This window comes from Hyperoodon ampullatus (assembly GCF_949752795.1).
Source record: "Hyperoodon ampullatus genome assembly, chromosome: 6".
NCBI classification, from domain to species: domain Eukaryota; kingdom Metazoa; phylum Chordata; class Mammalia; order Artiodactyla; family Ziphiidae; genus Hyperoodon; species Hyperoodon ampullatus.
The window spans coordinates 22391485-22410677 of NC_136919.1; the positions used below are offsets into that span (position 1 = coordinate 22391485).

At 38.4% G+C, this 19193-nt stretch overlaps 1 protein-coding gene across 2 annotated transcripts in view; it reads right to left on the minus strand.

Annotated features, from left to right (window-relative positions):
- Nucleotides 1–19193, minus strand: part of RNF38 (ring finger protein 38) — a gene marked incomplete at its 5' end in the record, with an annotated part of 129266 nt that overhangs the window by 26206 nt on the left and 83867 nt on the right. For both annotated transcript variants that reach the window (XM_079705644.1, XM_079705643.1), the window contains 2 exons: nucleotides 1008–1221; nucleotides 8556–8749. In XM_079705644.1, coding sequence (XP_079561770.1) covers nucleotides 1008–1221; nucleotides 8556–8749 — 408 coding nt within the window. The remainder of the gene's footprint in view (nucleotides 1–1007; nucleotides 1222–8555; nucleotides 8750–19193) is intronic.

A 19193-nucleotide genomic window follows, 5' to 3' on the forward strand; every position in this document is an offset into this window, starting at 1 on the left:
AAAAGTGTTTCATGAACATAAAGGGAAAGAACATGGCTGAAGGAAGAAGGATGTCTGAGCAAAATCATATTTTCTTTCAACTGTCAGTATATGGTACTTTCATTGTTTTCCAGCATCCAGTGCAGTATATTAAAAAAAAAAAAAAAATCAAACGCTAGTCTGATTTGATTTCCTTTCCTTTGTAATTTCTGCTGTCTATAAACTTGGAAGATTTTCCCCCCTTATCCTTAAAATCCAGAAACTTTATAAGAATATGTCTAGATTTGTCTTTTTAAAAATAATATTTATTTACTTATTTATTTTGGCTGCGCTGAGTCTTAGTTCTGGCATGCAGGATCTTTTAGTTGCGGCATGCATGTGGGATCTAGTTCCCCGACCAGGGATTGAACCCAGCCCCCTGCATTGGGAGCATGGAGTCTTACCCACTGGACCACCAGGGAAGTCCCTAGATTTGTGTCTTTTTTGACCTCAGAAAATCATACAATTTTGGTCTCAGGCTCTAAGGACTGGCAAACCCTCTTCTCAGCTAGTCCCTCAGTTCCTGGAAGGAACAAAGGGAAAGGAAGCTCTGTACCTGTCATCTCCATGGAGACCTAGAGAAACTTGTAATCAAAGATGCCCCCAACTGTCTTGCCTACTGAATTACTCCAGAAGAAACCGGAAGGGAGAGGGAAACAGGAATATAGACTCAAACCACCAGCTGTCTGATATCCGCTATAAATCCTGTATTGGTCATTTTAAACCAACTATTACAATGAAGTCATTCTGAGCTTTCACAACCTTGATCCTAATTTTTTAAAGTTCAACTTTCTTCTAAGGAAGCTGTGTAGAATTTAAATTTTAATTCTCAATGAAGAATGATGAACTTACCTAAAATAGCTTCATTTTGGATAAAATTGTTTCCTTTTAGGTAAAATTAAAAGAAATCTACAACAAAAAACAACCAACCTCAATAAACTGCTACCAACTTTCAGCACCTGTATTTCCTGGGCATTCTGTTACTATACCTGATCATGTATGTCAACCATTACTGCATTCTGCTGGGGTGGATGAGCAGCAGGGTGTAATAGACGGGGAGATACATTCGGAGGGTGGAAGGCTCGAGGTTCCTCTATTGCTTGCTGCTGTGCATAAGGGAGATGGTGATAATTTTCATCTTGACTAATGGAATTATGTCGAGACAGACGATCCCTTCTTCCTCTCTGGCGTCTGACAGGAGGACTGTAATATAGCAAAAATGTCAAAAAGGTTGTTATAATGTTTACTGTTGTGATCCATCAGGATTCTGTATTGTCTCTCGTTGTAATCCATTAGTAGTATATGCTAAGGTAGGCTTGAGTATTAAAGAATTGCTGTGGTTCATTATCAGCTCTGAACACTTGCAAATTTAAATAGAATGTATATGTTTTTTAAAACATAACAGAAGTAAACAAAATTGATATTCAGCTCTGAGATTATTTAGAAATCAATAGCCAATCACTGTCATTTTGGGGGAGGGGCTTTAATTGTATAAAATTGATCCTTTTATAGGCAAATATAGTCAAATATCAGCAATTTCATATGGTTTAACCTATTATTTTGCCTCCTTTATTTTATAAACATTTTAGAACAAATTTTAATTTGCGTATGTACCTTGGCCGTAAACCACATATGCCTAATGGGCATTTTATGTTTGTCTATCAGGCTAAGACACATAGAAAAGACATAGTTCCTATATGCCCAAAATGACAACTTTAAAAAATGAGAGTAGAAAATACATGAGATAACTAAAGAACATTTAATTTGTTGACAATTGCAAATAATAGAGTAATTGGGTAAATGTTGAGAATGGAAATGATGGCAAAACAGCGTCAGCATAAATGTTCCAGTAATATACAGAATTTTTAGGTAGAATCTGGTTACTGAAGGAAACCACTTTTACTCCCCATGTACTTGTCATGGACATAGCTTAACACAAATAACAGGTTATCATGAGTAGACTTCCATCTTCCACTTCCCTATAATTCCACAATTCAGCTCCACTGCTTTTTACAATGCCTCAGCACACATAACAATTCGAAAAAGCAGCAGGCCTCATTAAAAATGTACTCTACATTAGACAAAAGAGGCCAAACAGCCCCCTTCAAGACACAGCTGCACACAGTCACCTCAGCAGTAGTTACTGAGGACAGGTCACCTTTCCCTTAATTGTTGCACTCTGCACCTCTAAATCTGTTTCTTCTCACTCTCAACTGCCCAGTCTTAAAAAGAATAAGGGACACTCCTTTGCAACATCAACTCCTCTACAGTGCTCTTAAAACTAACCCCCAGGTTCTTGCTCCATTCATTGCTTCCTCTATCTTTATTTTCAGCATAACTCTTTTTTGCATTTCTGCTTCAAAACTGACATACTGTATTTCACTGATTTTCAGGTGCCATCCACCTTCGAACTCACTTTAATGTTTTATTTTGAGATAATTTTAGTGTAATTTTTGTGTACCCCTCACCTAGCTTTCCTTCATATTAATATCTTCCATTAGAATAGAAAAATTATCAAAATTAAGAAATAAGCCTTGGTATCATACTGTTAACTAAACAACACAATGTATTCAGACTTTACCCAGTTTTTCTACCAATATCCCCTCACGGTCTAAAAATCCAGTGCAGGATCCCATTATTGCATATAGTGGTCATGTTTCTTTAGTCTTCTCCAATCCATGACAGTTCCTCAGTCTTTCACGACCTTGATACCTCTGAAGACATATTTACTCTGCAGAATATCCTTTAACTCAGATTTGTCTGATGGTTTCGCATGATCTGCATGACGTTATGCATTACTGGAAAGGGTATCAGAGAGGTGATAGGCCCTTTTCAGTGCGTTGTATCCAGGGGCACATGACGTCACATGCATCACTCATGCCTATGTATTTACCACCGATCACTTGGCTAAATTGGTTTCTGCCAAGACCCTCTACTACAAAATCACCATTCTTCCCTTTGTAATTACCAAATATTTGGGAGGGAGATACTTTTGAGACCATGCAAATATTCTGCTTCTGCTAAAAGTTTTGCCAATAGCTTTAGCATGCATGAATGGACCTTCTGCTATCACTATTATGATATTCTAATGGTGATTTTCTACTCCCCTCATTTCTTCCACATGTATTAATTGGAATTCCATAAGGAAGAACTGTTCCCTCTCTCCCATTTGTTTATTCACTTATTTATGAGTATGGATATTTATTTTATTCTTTAGGTTACAATCCACACTATTGTTTTATTTTGTTGTTAAAATTGTTTCAACTTTGTCCAATGGGAGCACTTTCAGTTTAGCTCCTGTGCCCTTTTACTATTCTTCCTTACTATATGGACAATATGCTCTAGGCTTATCTTGTATTTTCCCTATACCAACTCTGGAATTAACCAGTTCTCCAGAGCCCTGGTTCCTTTGATTGTGGAATGGTATTTAGAAGGTAAGTGCGCTGACTGCTACACTATTTCTAGTCTCTCTAAGAGAAAAAAACAAGAAAATTAATCTATGTATACTAATTCATGTATATGTACATATCTTTATACCTGTAAAAATATTTTAAAGGACTGTTTAATGTATCACTAAAAAGAGGAGGAAAGCTGCCAATTAGATTATGCTATACCATCAATTTAGAGACATTATGATGTGAAAAAATGTGTACCTTACACTCAAAATAGAAAATATATGCCCCAATCACTCATCTCCCGAAAAAACACTCAGCCTGTCCACAAACTTTAAGGGTCCCTTTTAATATTGTTTTATTCTGTTGTTGCTTCTTGCCCTCACTTCCCTACTCAAACATAATTTCAAACTCAAACTTAACACAAATTAAGACCCAAGCTCTCACGCTGATATGTAAGTTCCTTGACAATTCTGGTCCTTGTCTTTACTGAATTGCCTCTCATTAAATCTGTTATGTATGCCTTTGTAGTAGAACATTTAGAAAGCAGAATTATTGGAAAATCTAGAAATAATAAACAGTGATAAGATGGACAAATATTTCTTTCAGTTGACTTTTATATCTATGATAGGTACTACTTTGTCACTTTGTTTTAGATGTATCACTTGTGAACAGCACAAAGCTGTTCCCTCCTGGCCTCACTGACCTGCCTTTTGTTGGATGGTGTTTTCTATATATGTTGTTTATCTGTTTCATTGTGTGGAAGCTACATATTCCAGTTCTATTCTTCTAGTGACTACACTTAAATTTTTAAACACATAATTCCATTTTTCTGAAAACATCTAGACTGCACATTTTTTTTTTTTTTTTTTTTGCGGTACGCGGGCCTCTCACTGCTGTGGCCTCTCCCGTTGCGGAGCACAGGCTCCGGACACGCAGGCTCAGCGGCCATGGCTCACGGGCCCAGCCGCTCCGCAGCATGTGGGATCTTCCCAGACCGGGGCACGAACCCGTGTCCCCTGCATCGGCAGGCGGACTCTCAACCACTGCGCCACCAGGGAAGCCCTAGACTGCACATTTTTACTTCTCTCTGCTCTGTCCCCATTTTACATTCAGATCTTTCCTGAAATTTTTTCTCTTTTTTTGAACAGACCTTTATTCAGACTTAGCAGTATGTCTTTTTTGTTTCCTTTCCTAATCAAATGGTATTAAATCCTACTTCTTGCATTTATTCTTCCACTTCCTAGAGTACAGTATTTAACAATTCTTTCAAGAAGATTCTCTTTTTCTTTTTCTTTTTTGCGGTATGCGGGCCTCTCACAGCTGTGGCCTCTCCCGTTGCGGAGCACAGGCTCCGGACGTGCAGGCTCAGCGGCCATGGCTCACGGGCCCAGCCGCTCCGCGGCATGTGGGATCTTCCCAGACCGGGGCACGAACCCGTGTCCCCTACATCGGCAGGCAGACTCTCAACCACTGCGCCACCAGGGAAGCCCCTTTTTTCTTCTCTTATTTCTTCTTTTTTAATTGTAGCTGCTGTACAATATTACATAAGTTACAGGTGTACAATACAGTGATTCACAATTTTAAAGGTTATGTTCCACTTATAGTCATTATGAAATATTGGCTATACTCCCCGTGTTGTACAATAAATATATCCTTGCAGCTTATTTTATACCTAATAGTTTGTACCTCTTATCCCCTACCCTTATATTAGCCCTCTCCGTCCTCCTTCCCTCTCCCCACTGGTAACCACTAGTTTGTTCTCTGTATCTGTGAGTCTGCTTCTTTTTTTACATTCAACTAGTTAGCTGTATTTTTTAGATTCCATATATATAAGTGATGTCATACGGTATGTTTTTCTCTGACTTACTTTACTTGGCATAATGCCCTCCAAGTCCATCCATGTTGCTGCAAATGGCAAAATTTCGGCCTTTTTTATGGCTGAGTAGTATTCCGTTGTGTGGAACACACACACACAGATCCTTTATCCATTCACCTGTTGATGGACACTTAGGTTGCTTCCATACCTTGGTAATTGTAAATAATGCTGCTATGAACAGTGGGGTGCATATGTTTCTTAATTAGTATTTTTGTTTTTTTTGGATATCTACCCAGGAGTGAAGCTGCTGGATCATATGGTAGTTCTGTTTTTAGTTTTTTTGAGAAATCTTCATACTATTTTCCACAGTGGCTGCACCAATTTACATTCCCACCAACAGTGTATGAGGGTTCTCTTTTTTCCACACCTTTGCTAACATTTGTTTTTTGCATTCTTTTTGATAATAGCTGTTCTGCCAAGTGTGAGGTGATATCTCATTGTGGTTTTGATTTGCATTTCCCTGAGGATTAGCAATGCTGAGCATCTTTCCATGTACCTGTTGGCCATCTGCATTTCCTCTCTGAAAAACTGTCTAGTCAGGTCTTCTGCCCATTTTTTAACTGAGTTTTTTTTTTTGACATTGAGTTGTATGAGCTGTTTATATATGTTCGATATTAACCCCATATCGGTCATATCATTTGCAAACATCTTCTCCCATTCAGTAGGTTGTCTTTTCATTTTGTTGATGAATTTTGTGCTGTGTAAAAGCTTTTAAGTTTAATTAAGTCTGATTTGTTTATTTTTGCTTTAATTTTCTTTGCTTTAGGAGACAGATCCAAAAAATGCTGCTGCAATTTATGTGAAAGAGTTCACCTATGTATTCCTCTAGGAGTTTTATAGTATCTGGTCTTACATTTAGCTGTTTAATCCATTTTGAATTTATTTCTGTATATTGTGTTAGAGAATGTTCTAATTTTATTTTTTTACATGTAGCTGTCCAGTTTTCCCAGCACCACTTACTGAAGAGGCTGTCTTTTCTCTGTATATTCTTGCCTCCTTTGCCACAGATTGACCATACTGCGTGGGTTTATTTCTGGGCTTTCCATCCTGTTCCATTGATCTATGTGTCTGTTTTTATGCCGGTAGCATACTGTTTTGACAACTGTAGCTTTGTAGTATATAGTCTGAAGTCAGGGAGCATGATTCCTTCAGCTCTGTTGTTTTTTCTCAAGATTGTTTTGGCTATTCAGGATATTTTGTGTCTCCATACAAATTTTAAAATTATTTGTTCTAGTTCTGCGAAAAATGCCATTGGTATTTTGATGGAGACTGCACTGAATCTGTAGATTGCCTTGGGAAGTATGGTCCTTTTAACTATATTAATTCTTCCAATTCAAGAACACAGTATATCTTTCCTTCTGTTTTTGTCATCTTCAATTTTTTTCATCAGTGCCTTATAGTTTTCCAAGTACAGGTCTTTTAACTCCTTAAGTAGGTTTATTCCTAGGTATTTTATTCTTTTTGATGCGATGGTAAATGAGACTGTTTCCTTAATTTCTCTTTTTGATAGTTTATCATTCACGTATAGAAATGCAACAGATTTATGTGTATTAATTCTGTATCCTGCAACTCTACCGAATTCATTGATGAGCTCTAGTAGTTTCCTGGTGGCATCTTTAGGATTTTCTATGTATAGTATCACATCATCTGCAAACAGTGACAATTTTACTTCTTCCTTTCCAACTTGGATTCCTTTTCTTTTTCCTGTCTGACTGCTTTGGCTACGACATCCAAAACTATGTTAAGTAAAAGTGGCGAGAGTGGACATCCTTGTCTTATTCCTGATCTTGGAGAGAACACTTTCAGGTTTTCACCGTTGAGTATGATGTCAGCTGTAGGTCTGTCATATAAGGCCTTTATTATGTTGAGGTATGTGCCCTCTATGCCCACTTTCTGGAGAGTTTTTAATCATAAACAGATGCTAAATCTTATCAAAAGCTTTTTCTACATCTATTGAAACAATCATATGGTTTTTATTCTTCAATTTGTTAATGTTGTGTATCACACTGATTGACTTGTGGATATTGAAAAATCCTTGCAATCCCAGGATAAATCCCTCTTGATCATGATGTATGATTCAGGGAGGATCTCTTATTGTTCAACATTCTTCATCTCTGAATGTTTATGCATATTCTTAAATTTCACCAAGATCTTGCTCAACACTCAGTCTTTCTTCAATTTTTAAAAAAATATTAATTAATTTATTTATTTATGGATGCATTGGGTCTTCGTTGCTGCACACAGGCTTTCTCTAGTTGTGGCAAGCGGGGGCTACTCTTCATTGTGGTGCGCGGGCTTCTCATTTCAGTGGCTTCTTTTGTTGTGGAGCACAGTCTCTAGGTGCACGGGCTTCAGTAGTTGTGGCTCGCAGGCTCTAGAGCACAGGCTCAGTAGTTGTGGCGCACGGGCTTAGTTGCTCCGCGGCATGTGGGATCTTCCCAGACCAGGGCTCAAACCCACATCCCCTGCATTGGCAGGCAGATTCTTAACCACTGCGCCACCAGGGAAGTCCCTCTTCAATTCTCGAAAATGATTTTGTACTATTTCTGTCAAAATTGTTCCCTTCTATTGTTTCCGCCTGGAAATATGACTCTCTTTCCTTGGAAGAAGAAAGGTATGACCTCGGACAACTACTAAAGAGGAAGCAGCTCAGGAAATGTATTCCCCTGGGAAGGAAAGGCAAGGGGCAAGTCCTATATGGAAGATAGGACTGAAAGCCAAACTAAATTTCAGTCACTCTTCGTATCACAGGCTCTACAATTTTAAAGAAACTTAATTAAGCTCCCAGTTGCCTTAGAGGATACAGAAGGAATATCTGGAGAGAGGTTATTCATTTCTAAGAATGCAGTGGATAAGAATGGCGCGAAAAAGAGGTTGCTCATTCCTAAGACCATGGTTCTATATTTCCTTACAGTTGTAAACTATAAAATGCATTTTTCAGTAATATGGATTGAAGCCTAGCCCACAAAAAGTCTTAAACCTTAAGGTGGTTGAATTCACATATAATGGTATGGATTGATTTTAGGTAAACCACTTTAGCCTCTTTCAATTTCTTCTTCTGTCAATCACAAGCTAAATGAACTCTCATGATGGACTGTAGAAATCTAAACAACTTGTAATGTTGTTTCTCATGTGTAAGCGTACAAGTAAAAAGGTGTTGATGTGTTTATAAAATTCCTACAGAAAAAAATGCTTTCTGATGTTAAAAACAAACTCACAAATCTACCAATGACCACAAATTTAATAAGTAACTGTAACCAACTAACCTTCTTCTGTTGCGTGCAGGTGTGTTGCATCGTTCCCCTGAGAAGTGATGTTGGCTTGGTCGAACTGAAGGGGGCTGCCTATTTGATGTCATCTCCCATGGTCGCATTGGTGGTGAGGGAGCTGGTGATGCTGATGTATAATCAAAGACTGAATGAGAGAGGCGCTGTCTCTTGGGACTTGGACTATCTTCACTCTGCCAATGCAACAAAATCAATCAACTGAATAAAATCTTTTAAGGATTTTTGCATTACTGTTTACATGCATAGGTGTTTAAGTATGTTTACCACAAAGTGTAAAGGAGGGAAAAAATACACTATCAACCTGAATTAAATACCTTTAAAAGATACGAGGGGTGGGGTGGGAAAGGGAGATGCACCGTAAATAATATCAAATGAAAAGTTAACTCTTTCTTTAAAATATCATAAAATTAACCAGGTAACAACACACAAGGTACACAATAGGGCAGTAAACAATTTCTGTGGTACCTGACCATCTCTTTAAAACTCTAATTCAACTGAGAAAATCTACTATGTCCTCCCATCAGTTAATAGTTACTCTTTTAGGCATTAATTCTTAGCTGAGAGATCAATTTAGGAGGGGGTATAATTTAAGTAGGCCCTTGATTTGATTTAAAATTACACTTGCCTGCCTCTTTATTCCTGTTGTTTAAGGCCATTACATTTATTATTTAATAACGTTTATGTGGACAAAGTAAAATTTATTTAAAACATTAAAAAACAGTCAACTGATCTAGTTCATCAGTTCTTAACTAGAATATCATAGAATATCTTTGGAAAGACATGGCATTTCAGGTAGATCATGGGAGTGGTAGATAATTAAAAACCCATACCTGTTAATATTGAAGCACAGTCCCAAGTTTTCAAGGGTTTAGCTATAAAATTGGTATGGATCACTTAATTGAATTATTAACTCTCCAGGATTCCCCACACAACTCAATTTTTCAATTGAGTCTCTCATCAAAACTGTCAAAATTACAAGTTAACTGAAAGTCTGATGAGGGCTGTGTGTTTTCTAATAGAGCCTCTCCTGTCTCCAGTCTGCTCCTGCAAATTCTAATCATTTGGGCATTAGGGAACTTTTGATTGGCACCTGCTGCTAGAACAAAAATGTTAATATTAGCTAAAGAATATATGAGGTTACATACCATGTTAGATTTTAAAATATAAGCATATAAAACAGAACTGATTAAACTGATAGGAATGAAGCAAACTGCTAAATGGTTACTTTTGATCATTCTAAATTATTCAGCAGTTGTATTCAAAAAACCATGTCATTTTCCTTCTATACTTAAGAATATTATAATTCACATTTGTTAAAACTAAAATAGAAAATAGTTTTCAGAACCATATACAAATGCTCTTGTAACTTTCCTCACACTAACCTTATTTTCTCCCTATATTTAATGGTGCTATTAAAAGTAGTTTTTTTTGTTTGTTTGTTTGTTTTGCAGTACGCGGGCCTCTCACTGTTGTGGCCTCTCCCGTTGCGGAGCACACGCTCCGGACATGCAGGCTCAGTGGCCATGGCTCACGGGCCCAGCCACTCCGCGGCATGTGGGATCCTCCCAGACTGGGGCACGAACCCGTGTCCCCTGCATCGGCAGGCGGACTCTCAACCACTGCGCCACCAGGGAAGCCCAAAAGTAGTTGTTTTTAACCCCTTGATTTTAATAAGAAAATCAGTTATGTTCTGATAATCGTAAAACTTAGAAAGTGAAAAATAACCATTAATATTTAGATATTCTGATTAAAACAAAACAACAGAACAACTAAGACTTGACAAACTCATACATGAACTACACATAAGCATTAGAAATGTGATCTCCACGTGTGGTAAAACAGACTTGATTAACATTGACTTTTTGAGGTACAATATGCTAGCAACCAATCATAATCACTGGCTTTCATATGTATAAACCTGTCCCGCAAAGCTTCATGCAAGCTAAGACATGGAACTCTGAATTCTAAAAATTCACTGCCCAAATGGAGGAGAATGCTAGAGATCCACAAAATAACTAAGTATTGAAAAAACACTTAGGCTATCAAGCTTTACACATTTTCAGTGATGTTCAAGTTGTGGGTTAGCATATTCTTATTTTACAACAGATGCATTACTTTTAAGAGTGGAGATAAGGAAAGATGACTGAGAAAGTTTCCCATCCCTTCTCTTTGTGTTGTGAAAGGTTCTCAGTGTGTAAGAGGAGACAAAGACTAGGAAGTGAAGGGAAATATGTGGAAGTGAGCTCTTCATTAGTATTATGGTAATAAACCTTACTTTTTCACTCAAAGTAATAGGAAACTACAACTGATATTTAGTGACATGGAATTACTAAAATGTTGTTTTACTATATGCAATATGGTTTCATCATATTCCTTATCAATTTTAATACTCTAAGAAACTGCATAAAAAATTCTCAGTTTCCAGAAAAAGAAAGGGGGAGTAACCTATAAAGAAAAAGAATTAGATTAGCATTAGACTTCCCACAGAAAACAAAAGATGCTAAAGTGCTCTGGGGGAAAATAATGTTGAATCTAGAGTTTTATATTCCAATCAAACTATTAGTCTAGTATAAGGGAAAAAACAAAGACCTTGCCAGATGTATTAAGATTCAAAGTTGCTTCTCATACACCCATTCAGAAAATTTTACTTGATTGATTTTTACGTATGCGTGCATGCTCTCTCCTTCACCTGGGGACATATATATAAATACAGGATCCAAGAAACAGAAGCAAGCCAGAAGTGCAATGAAAAGAAATCCCAGGGTGATGGCAGTACAGCAGGTCTGAAAAACAACCATTACAAATTAGAACGAATCAGAGGACTCTGAGAAAAATACCATACACAATGTGGATTCAAAAACAGTATGATTGAGAACTTACAAGTTCTTAATAAAACTTAAGCCCACAGCTCTCTTATCATAAGAAATATAAAAAGGCAATCAGGGACTTCCCTGCTGGTCCAGTGGTAAAGAATCTGCCTTCCAATGCAGGGGATGCGGGTTCAATCCCTGGTCGGGCACCTAAGCCCGCACACCTCAACGAGAGAGCCCGCGTGCCGCAAACTACAGAGCACACGCGCTCTGGAGCCTGCGCGCCACAACTAGAGAGAGAAAACCTGCACACCACAACTAGAGAGAAGCCCGCGTGCCCCAATGAAGAGCCCACACGCTGCAACGAAGATCCCGCATGCCTCAATGAAGACCCCGTGTGCCGCAACAAAGACCCAATGCAGCCAAAAAAATAAAGAGAAAAAAAAAAGGCAATCAGAGAGCGGAGGACAAAGATGAAAACAAATCCGTATCATTCTTTCACTTAAAGCATCCTCTGAGTAGGATAGGTAGTCAAAAGATTACAACTCCTCCTCCCTGGGCCAAACATGCTACTTGGTTCTGCAATGACTATACAAGTATTCCTAATACTATGAAGAATGTTTACTGGTTTTCAATTATTATAATCAACATAGGACAAGGCACGAAAGATCACTGTTGTAGTTACAGAACAGAAATAAGTATTGTAAACTTTGATATAAAGTAACTATAACGACTTCTGTGACAAAATCATGGACTGAAAGTGAAAACCCTAACATAAACATCTAGAAATAATGGTTTAAATACCAAAAAAAAAAATTTTTTTAAGGTATTGCTGGATTCAGAGAAAAAGAGAAATTTCCAAGGACCAGAAACAACGAGGGAAACTGAAAACCAGGTTTGTTTTTTGATATTCGCAGGAGGGACAGAAGATAAGGTCTTATCACTGAGACCCCTGCATAAGCCCAAAATTTCCAAAGTACTATGCTTTCAATAAAAGGGAAGACTAGAAGAAGTCAGCCATTGGCACAGAGTGTCTACTCTGTATATACTGAGAACTGGAGGAGGGATCACATCCCTGAGAACTCAAACCACAAGTTAGCTCCTCACACCAAGGCTGGGGTTCAAATTTTTCACTACCCATGCTGTCTGTGAACCTCTAAACTTAGAAATTAATACAAAAACTGAACTAGAATTATGCTACCACAACGACTCTTGACAGAAGTAAATGCAAAGCAGAATCTGGAGGGATACTCCCATTACCTAGGCCAGTGGTTCTCAAACTTTTGCATGCATCAGAAACACCAGATTGTTGGGTCCACTCCCCAGTCTCTGATTCAGACAGTTTGGATTGGGATCCAAGAATTTTGCATTTCTAACATGATCCCATATGATGCTTGGTATTGCTCGTCTGGGACTACACTCTGAGAACCACTGAACTAAGAGATAAGGGACTCTCTTAAGAAAAGTCCCTAAGGATAAATTCACCATTACAGAAAAATCTACGTTTTGAAATCTCAGGGGTGAGCAGTTCCCTCCTGTCCCTGCTGACTCTGTGCCAGTAGGCTGATTTTAGAAAGTCCCAGATGTTGACAACTTAAACCTGTAAGATGTTGAGTGAAGTCATGTACTAGTACTGTCTCTACTGGTACAGAATACTGTAGAGATATTACAGTACAGAATACGGATGCAGATTCAGGGATCAAGGGAGCAAGAGAGGGAAGAAGGAAGGGAGGAAGGACAGAAGAAAATTAGCCAGCTAGCTTTTATACTCAGTATTCAACATCTGATAAAATCAGTACAGGATTACACTTCTGTAACACCAAATCTTTATAACCAAAACATCATTATTAGAAGTGAAAACAACACATAAGAAAGTATTCCACAGTTTCGAAAAAAGCAAATCAGAAATGATTAAATGCTAAATTACCATGGGAGAAAAAAAATACAAACACACACGCATATGTATAAACACACACACATAAAATATAAATAATATTTATTTATATATATATATGTCAATCAGGAAGTCTTGAAGATAATGCAAACTTTCCCCAAAGCATAAACAGGTTCCAAGTTCTAGATTAAAAATGGTGATTGAAAAGTGCCTCTGATTTCAGCAAACACTAGTGAGCCCCAAGGACTTCTCAAAGGAGCAAGGGGGCAACTAGAGTCGGGGAGGTAAAATCTCCAATAACCTGGTCCGCTCTCCCCACATTGTTCAGGACTACCATTCATCTCAGATTTACAAATAAATAAGCATAGCATGATTTATGAGTTCCCAATCCTCTTTTAAACTTCCAGACTCTATTTGCCTTATTCTATCTGACAAAAGATTAAGTTTCTCATTCCACAGCCATTAAATTTAAATGGCCCGGGAGAGGAAATACTTACTGAATTCCATTCATTTAAAATAAGAGACATGAAAGCACTTAGAAAACTGAAACACTCTACATAAAGCAACTTGCTAATAAAGAATAACCACCAAGACAGATCCCTTTTTGTAAATAGTAAGCAAGTAATTAATAACTTGACATTTGAATCACACAATATAATTTACAAAATGATCTCTACACATTCTTTCATTTAATTTTCCACAAACGAAAATCTTTGTTTAAACTATATTCAAATTTATGTAAAATATGTTTCTATTAGTGAAGATGTACAAAAGACAATTCAGTGAATATACTGCCTTTGAACTACACAACATATATATAATCCTGTTTCATATACTTCACAAAGGACTTTAATTTTCTAATGTACAGCTTTGATTCCTCAGCTCAAAAGATTTCAGAACAAAATCCAACCTCATAACCACTCAAACAGTACATCCTCCTGGAATGTTACTTTACTTGTAGGTACGAAAGGGAAAAGAGACTTCAAATATTCTGTTTTCAAAAGTTACCAGAGCATGCATTAAAAAAAAAAAATCAGAACTTTGCTTTTTGACATGGTCCAAGTTTGTGTTTTTTCATAAAAGGCCAAAGAACAGATCAATTTTATGTGCAGTGAGTGCTTGCACAGGGAATGTAGTGGTATAACGTATTGCAATTCCATCATAATGAAGAGGATAAAATACCGTGGGAAAATACTATGTTTCTATATTCATTGGCCATAACTGCTAACCCAGCAGTGGCTTCCTGAGTTCAGGGAGGCCTGTTTGGCTAATTTCTGAATAATGTATTAACAACCTTAAGTCCTAGATTTTTCTTAGAACATCACTGATTCACAAAAACTGATTTACCTTGATGCTATAATTGTACTGTTTTCAAATGCTATATTTAGTTCCACAGAAGCTATAAACAAGGATCAATGAAATAATCTGAAGCATAAACATGAAACCAACAAAAACAGAAAAGCTGTTAAGAACAACCTGAAATCAAGGGATCCCTCCACATGGAGTCGTTCTGCAGACAACTGAAGCTCAGACTAGACATGTTAATTCAGGACTTTTTGGTATACTACAGGTAGTTGGTACGTCAACGAAGTTACAGGCATTGACAAAAATTGCTCAAAATAGTTTATACAATGAAAAGGAGGCCCAATACTGAACCCTGAGAAGCTCCAACATTTTATGTTGAATACCTGATGAGAGGAGAGTGGAGTGTGATGGTGAAAACCAGTGTAATGGAGTTTCAAGGGTTCAACTAAGAGGTCATGCAGAATGAGGGCTGCAAAACATCCACTGTATTTTAACAACATGGAACTCACTGACTTGAACCTATTTCTTTACAATATGATTTAGTATCATTATGGTGTATTTCCCTTTATGACAATTTTTGGAGAAGTTTTTGTTCCTGTCTTTCCTTTGATGATCTTATGAATTTAAGGATAACTCTAGAACTTCTCTGGTGGCGCAGTGGTTAGGAATCTGCCTGCCAATGCAGGGGACACGGGTTTGAGCCCTGGTCCAGGAAGATCCTACTTGCCATGGAGCAACTAAGCCCGTGTGCCACAACTACTGAGCCTGTGCTCTAGAGCCTGTGAGCCACAACTACTGAGCCCGTGCTCCACAACAAGAGAAGCCACCACAGTGAGAAGCCCGCACACCAGAACAAAGAGTAGCCCCCGCTCACCACGACTAGAGAAAGCCTGCGTGCGCACAGCAATGAAGACCCAACGCAGCCAAAAGTAAATTAATTAATTAATTAATGGGGGGGAAAGGATAACTCCATAAAGCTCTAAAATAAAATATTTCTTATATTTTTGGCCAAAATTTTTATTAAGTCTATAAACTTGCTGAAGAGACATTTTTACAGTAGTCTTTCAGAAATCTATTTCTTTATATGTATAAATCAACAAATTTCAATCACCTAACTTTAGTAAATTTACAAAATAAAGTTATCAAATAGCTGTATTAAGACACGAGTGCATGCACACACACATACACACACAGCCCTGAAGAGAAAAGGGAACCCTCCTACACTGTTGGTGGGAATGTAAGTTGGTACAGCCACTATGGAAAACAGTATGGAGGTTCCTCAGAAAACTAAAAACAGAATTACCATACAATCCAGCAATCCCACTCCTGAGCATATATACAGACAAAACTCTAATTCAAAAAGATACATGCAGGCTTCCCTGATGGTGCAGTGGTTGAGAGTCTGCCTGCCGATGCAGGGGACACGGGTTCATGCCCTGGTCCGGGAAGATCCCACATGCCGCGGAGCGGCTGGGCCCGTGAGCCATGGCTGATGAGCCTGCGCGTCCAGACCCTGTGCTCCGCAACGGGAGAGGCCACAACAGTGAGAGGCCCGCATACCGCAAAAAAAAAAAAGGTACATGCACCCTTACATTCACAGCAGCACCGTACACAATAGCCAAGACATGGAAACAACCTAAATGTCCATCAATAGAAGAATGGATAACGAATATGTGAGGAGTGTGTGTGTGTGTGTGTGTATACACACACACAAATGGAATACTACCCAGCCATAAAAAAGAACGAAATAATGCCATCTGCAGCAATATGGATGGAACTAGAGATTATCATGCTAAGTGAAGTCAGAAAGAGAAAGACAAATACCATATGGTATCACTAAAGTATGGTACCAATGAACCTATCTACAAAACAGAAACAGACTCACAGACACAGAGAACAGACTTGTGGTTGCCAAGGGGGAGAGGACTGGGAGAAGGGTGGAGTGGGAGGTTGGGGTTAGCTTTTCTATATAGAATGGATAAACAACAAGGTCCTACCATATAGCACAGAAAACTACATTCAATATCCTATGATAAACCATAATGGAAAATATTTTTTAAAAAAGAATGTATATGTATGTTAAACACACACACACCTGAAATCAAGGGTTGTGCCACACCTGAAATTCAAGTTCCCCACAATGTACATGACTTCTTAATGAAAGCATACAATCTTCAATCACAATCACTGAATTGGTTGGTAGCACGAAACTGCTAATTTTAAAATTATAGGGGTCTGACAGCAAACAGACATGAGGGAATTCTGGGGGGTGCTGAAACTATCATATATCTTGATTGTAATGGTCCCACAGCTGTATGTGTTTGTCAAAACTCACAGACCCGTACACGGAAAAAGGTGAATTTTACTGTATGTTAATTATACCTTAATTTTAATTTAAAAAAATTACAGGAGGCACTTTGATTCTAATTTTAAATATAGGCTTATTTTTATAGAGACGCAAATGTGCATCTACTTAAACCTCTCTTGTAGGGAAAAAAAAAAGAGCAAGAAATACACAAAGCCATCTTTTTTTTTTTTTTTTTTTTTTTTTTTTGCGGTATGTGGGCCTCTCACTGTTGTGGCCTCTCCGGTGGTGAAGCACAGGCTGGATCCGGACGCGCAGGCTCAGCGGCCATGGCTCACGGGCCCAGCTGCCCTGCAGCATGTGGGATCTTCCCAGACCAGGGCATGAACCCGCGTCCCCTGCATCGGCAGGTGGACTCTCAACCACTGCACCACCAGGGAAGCCCAAAGCCATCATTTTTAAAGGAACATTAAAGTACCAACTAAATGTACACCAGGAAACATACAAGAATACTCATGGCAGCACTGTTTCTAATAATAATAATAGAAAACTGGAGACTACCCAAATGTCCATCAAAAAGAGAAGGGATAAACTATAGTACAGTACATTCATATAAATGCAATGCTAAAAGCAGGAAAATGAATCTACAGGACACAGCCACATGCATCAATATGGATAAATCTCAAATACACCAAGTATGATACCATTTACATTAAGTTCAGAAACTAAATAGTATAGTATTGAGGTATACTATATGTAGTAAAAACCACACAGAAAAGCAAAGAGATACCGAACACAAAATTCAACAGAGGTTTACCCAAGGCACAGGTTTGGGACAGCACCTGAATATAATATGGAAGCTTCAAAAACATTGGCAATAGTTGATTTCTTAAGCTAGATGGTGGGTTTTTAAAACTTATACATATGTCTTCTTTATATTTTATAACTTGCATATATGAAATATTTCATAATTTTTAAAATTAAAAAACATGCAAAATTGGAAAGATTTTGACTAGAAAAACAAGCAAGTAAAAAGCAGCAAAGTGCAAAAGTCTTAAATAAACAAGGACAGTGACACAAACTTGGTAAGTAGTGGAGATGAATGACAAAAAATCAAAAACAGGATGCGGGGCTTCCCTGGTGGCGCAGTGGTTGGGAGTCCGCCTGCTGATGCAGGGGACGCGGGTTCGTGTCCCGGTCCGGGAGGATCCCGCATGTCGCAGAGCGGCTGGGCCTGTGGGCCGTGGCCGCTAAGCCTACGCGTCCGGAGCCTGTACTCCATGGCGGGAGGGGCCGTGACGGTGAGAGGCCCGCATACCGCAAAAAAAAACAAAAACGAAAACAAAAACAAAAAACAACAGGATGAGCTTTTTGTTCAAAGAAGACTAGTGATTAAAAACAAGGATCCAGGAGAGTATCAACACTTTCCTTCACCTCTATGACCATCCTACCTACTAGCCACATACCCAATCCCATGCTTGGAGCAGGAAAAAGCAGTAATTTCTTTACCCTTAGAGAAGGGTACAGGGAAAATGATATCCTCATAAAAGAGACTAGTTTTAGCTACAATATGGAAGGGGAGAGCGTGCTTTAAGAAAAAAATGGAAGAGGTAGGTGAGTCTGTTTAGAGTGGATGGAGTCAAGGGGGAAGGAAAAGCAGAAAGAGTTGGGAGGAAAGCAACTTGGAGGAAAGCCAAGAGAAAACAATGCATTAAGGGAACAACTTTCTGAGGATACGACGTGGCTGCATAGGTTCTTGTTTTTACATGGCAACTAAGTTTTATAAGGATGAGAACCATACCTGGAACTAAGAAATCACACGCAATCATGGTATCAGAATTGGTTGAAGGTATCTGACAACATCTCGAAGGGGATGTGAGAAGGATTTACTTTGCTTCAATGTGGAACAGTGGTAGGGTAATAAGTGGGCAAAGAAAATCTCCAGTCTCTCTTGGGAGCAAAGTACATTGAGGGCCTTATTCTAAAGTTAGAGAAAAGTAAGATTTAAGTTAAATTAGGACTATAAATAAAAACTTTACAGTAATACCTTTCACCTTTCTGCAACATCCAAATGGAACTGGGTCTAACTTTTTGGTTTTATTTTCAAAATATGGGTTTAATTCTTTTTTTGAAAACTAATTAATTTATATATTTATGGTTGCTTGGGTCTTCATTGCTGCACGCAGGCTTTCTCTAGTTGCGGCAAGAGGGGGCTACTCTTTGTTGCGGCGCGCGGGCTTCTCATTGTGGTGGCTTCTCTTGTTGCAGAGCAGGGCCTCTAGGCCCGCGGGCTTCAGTAGTCG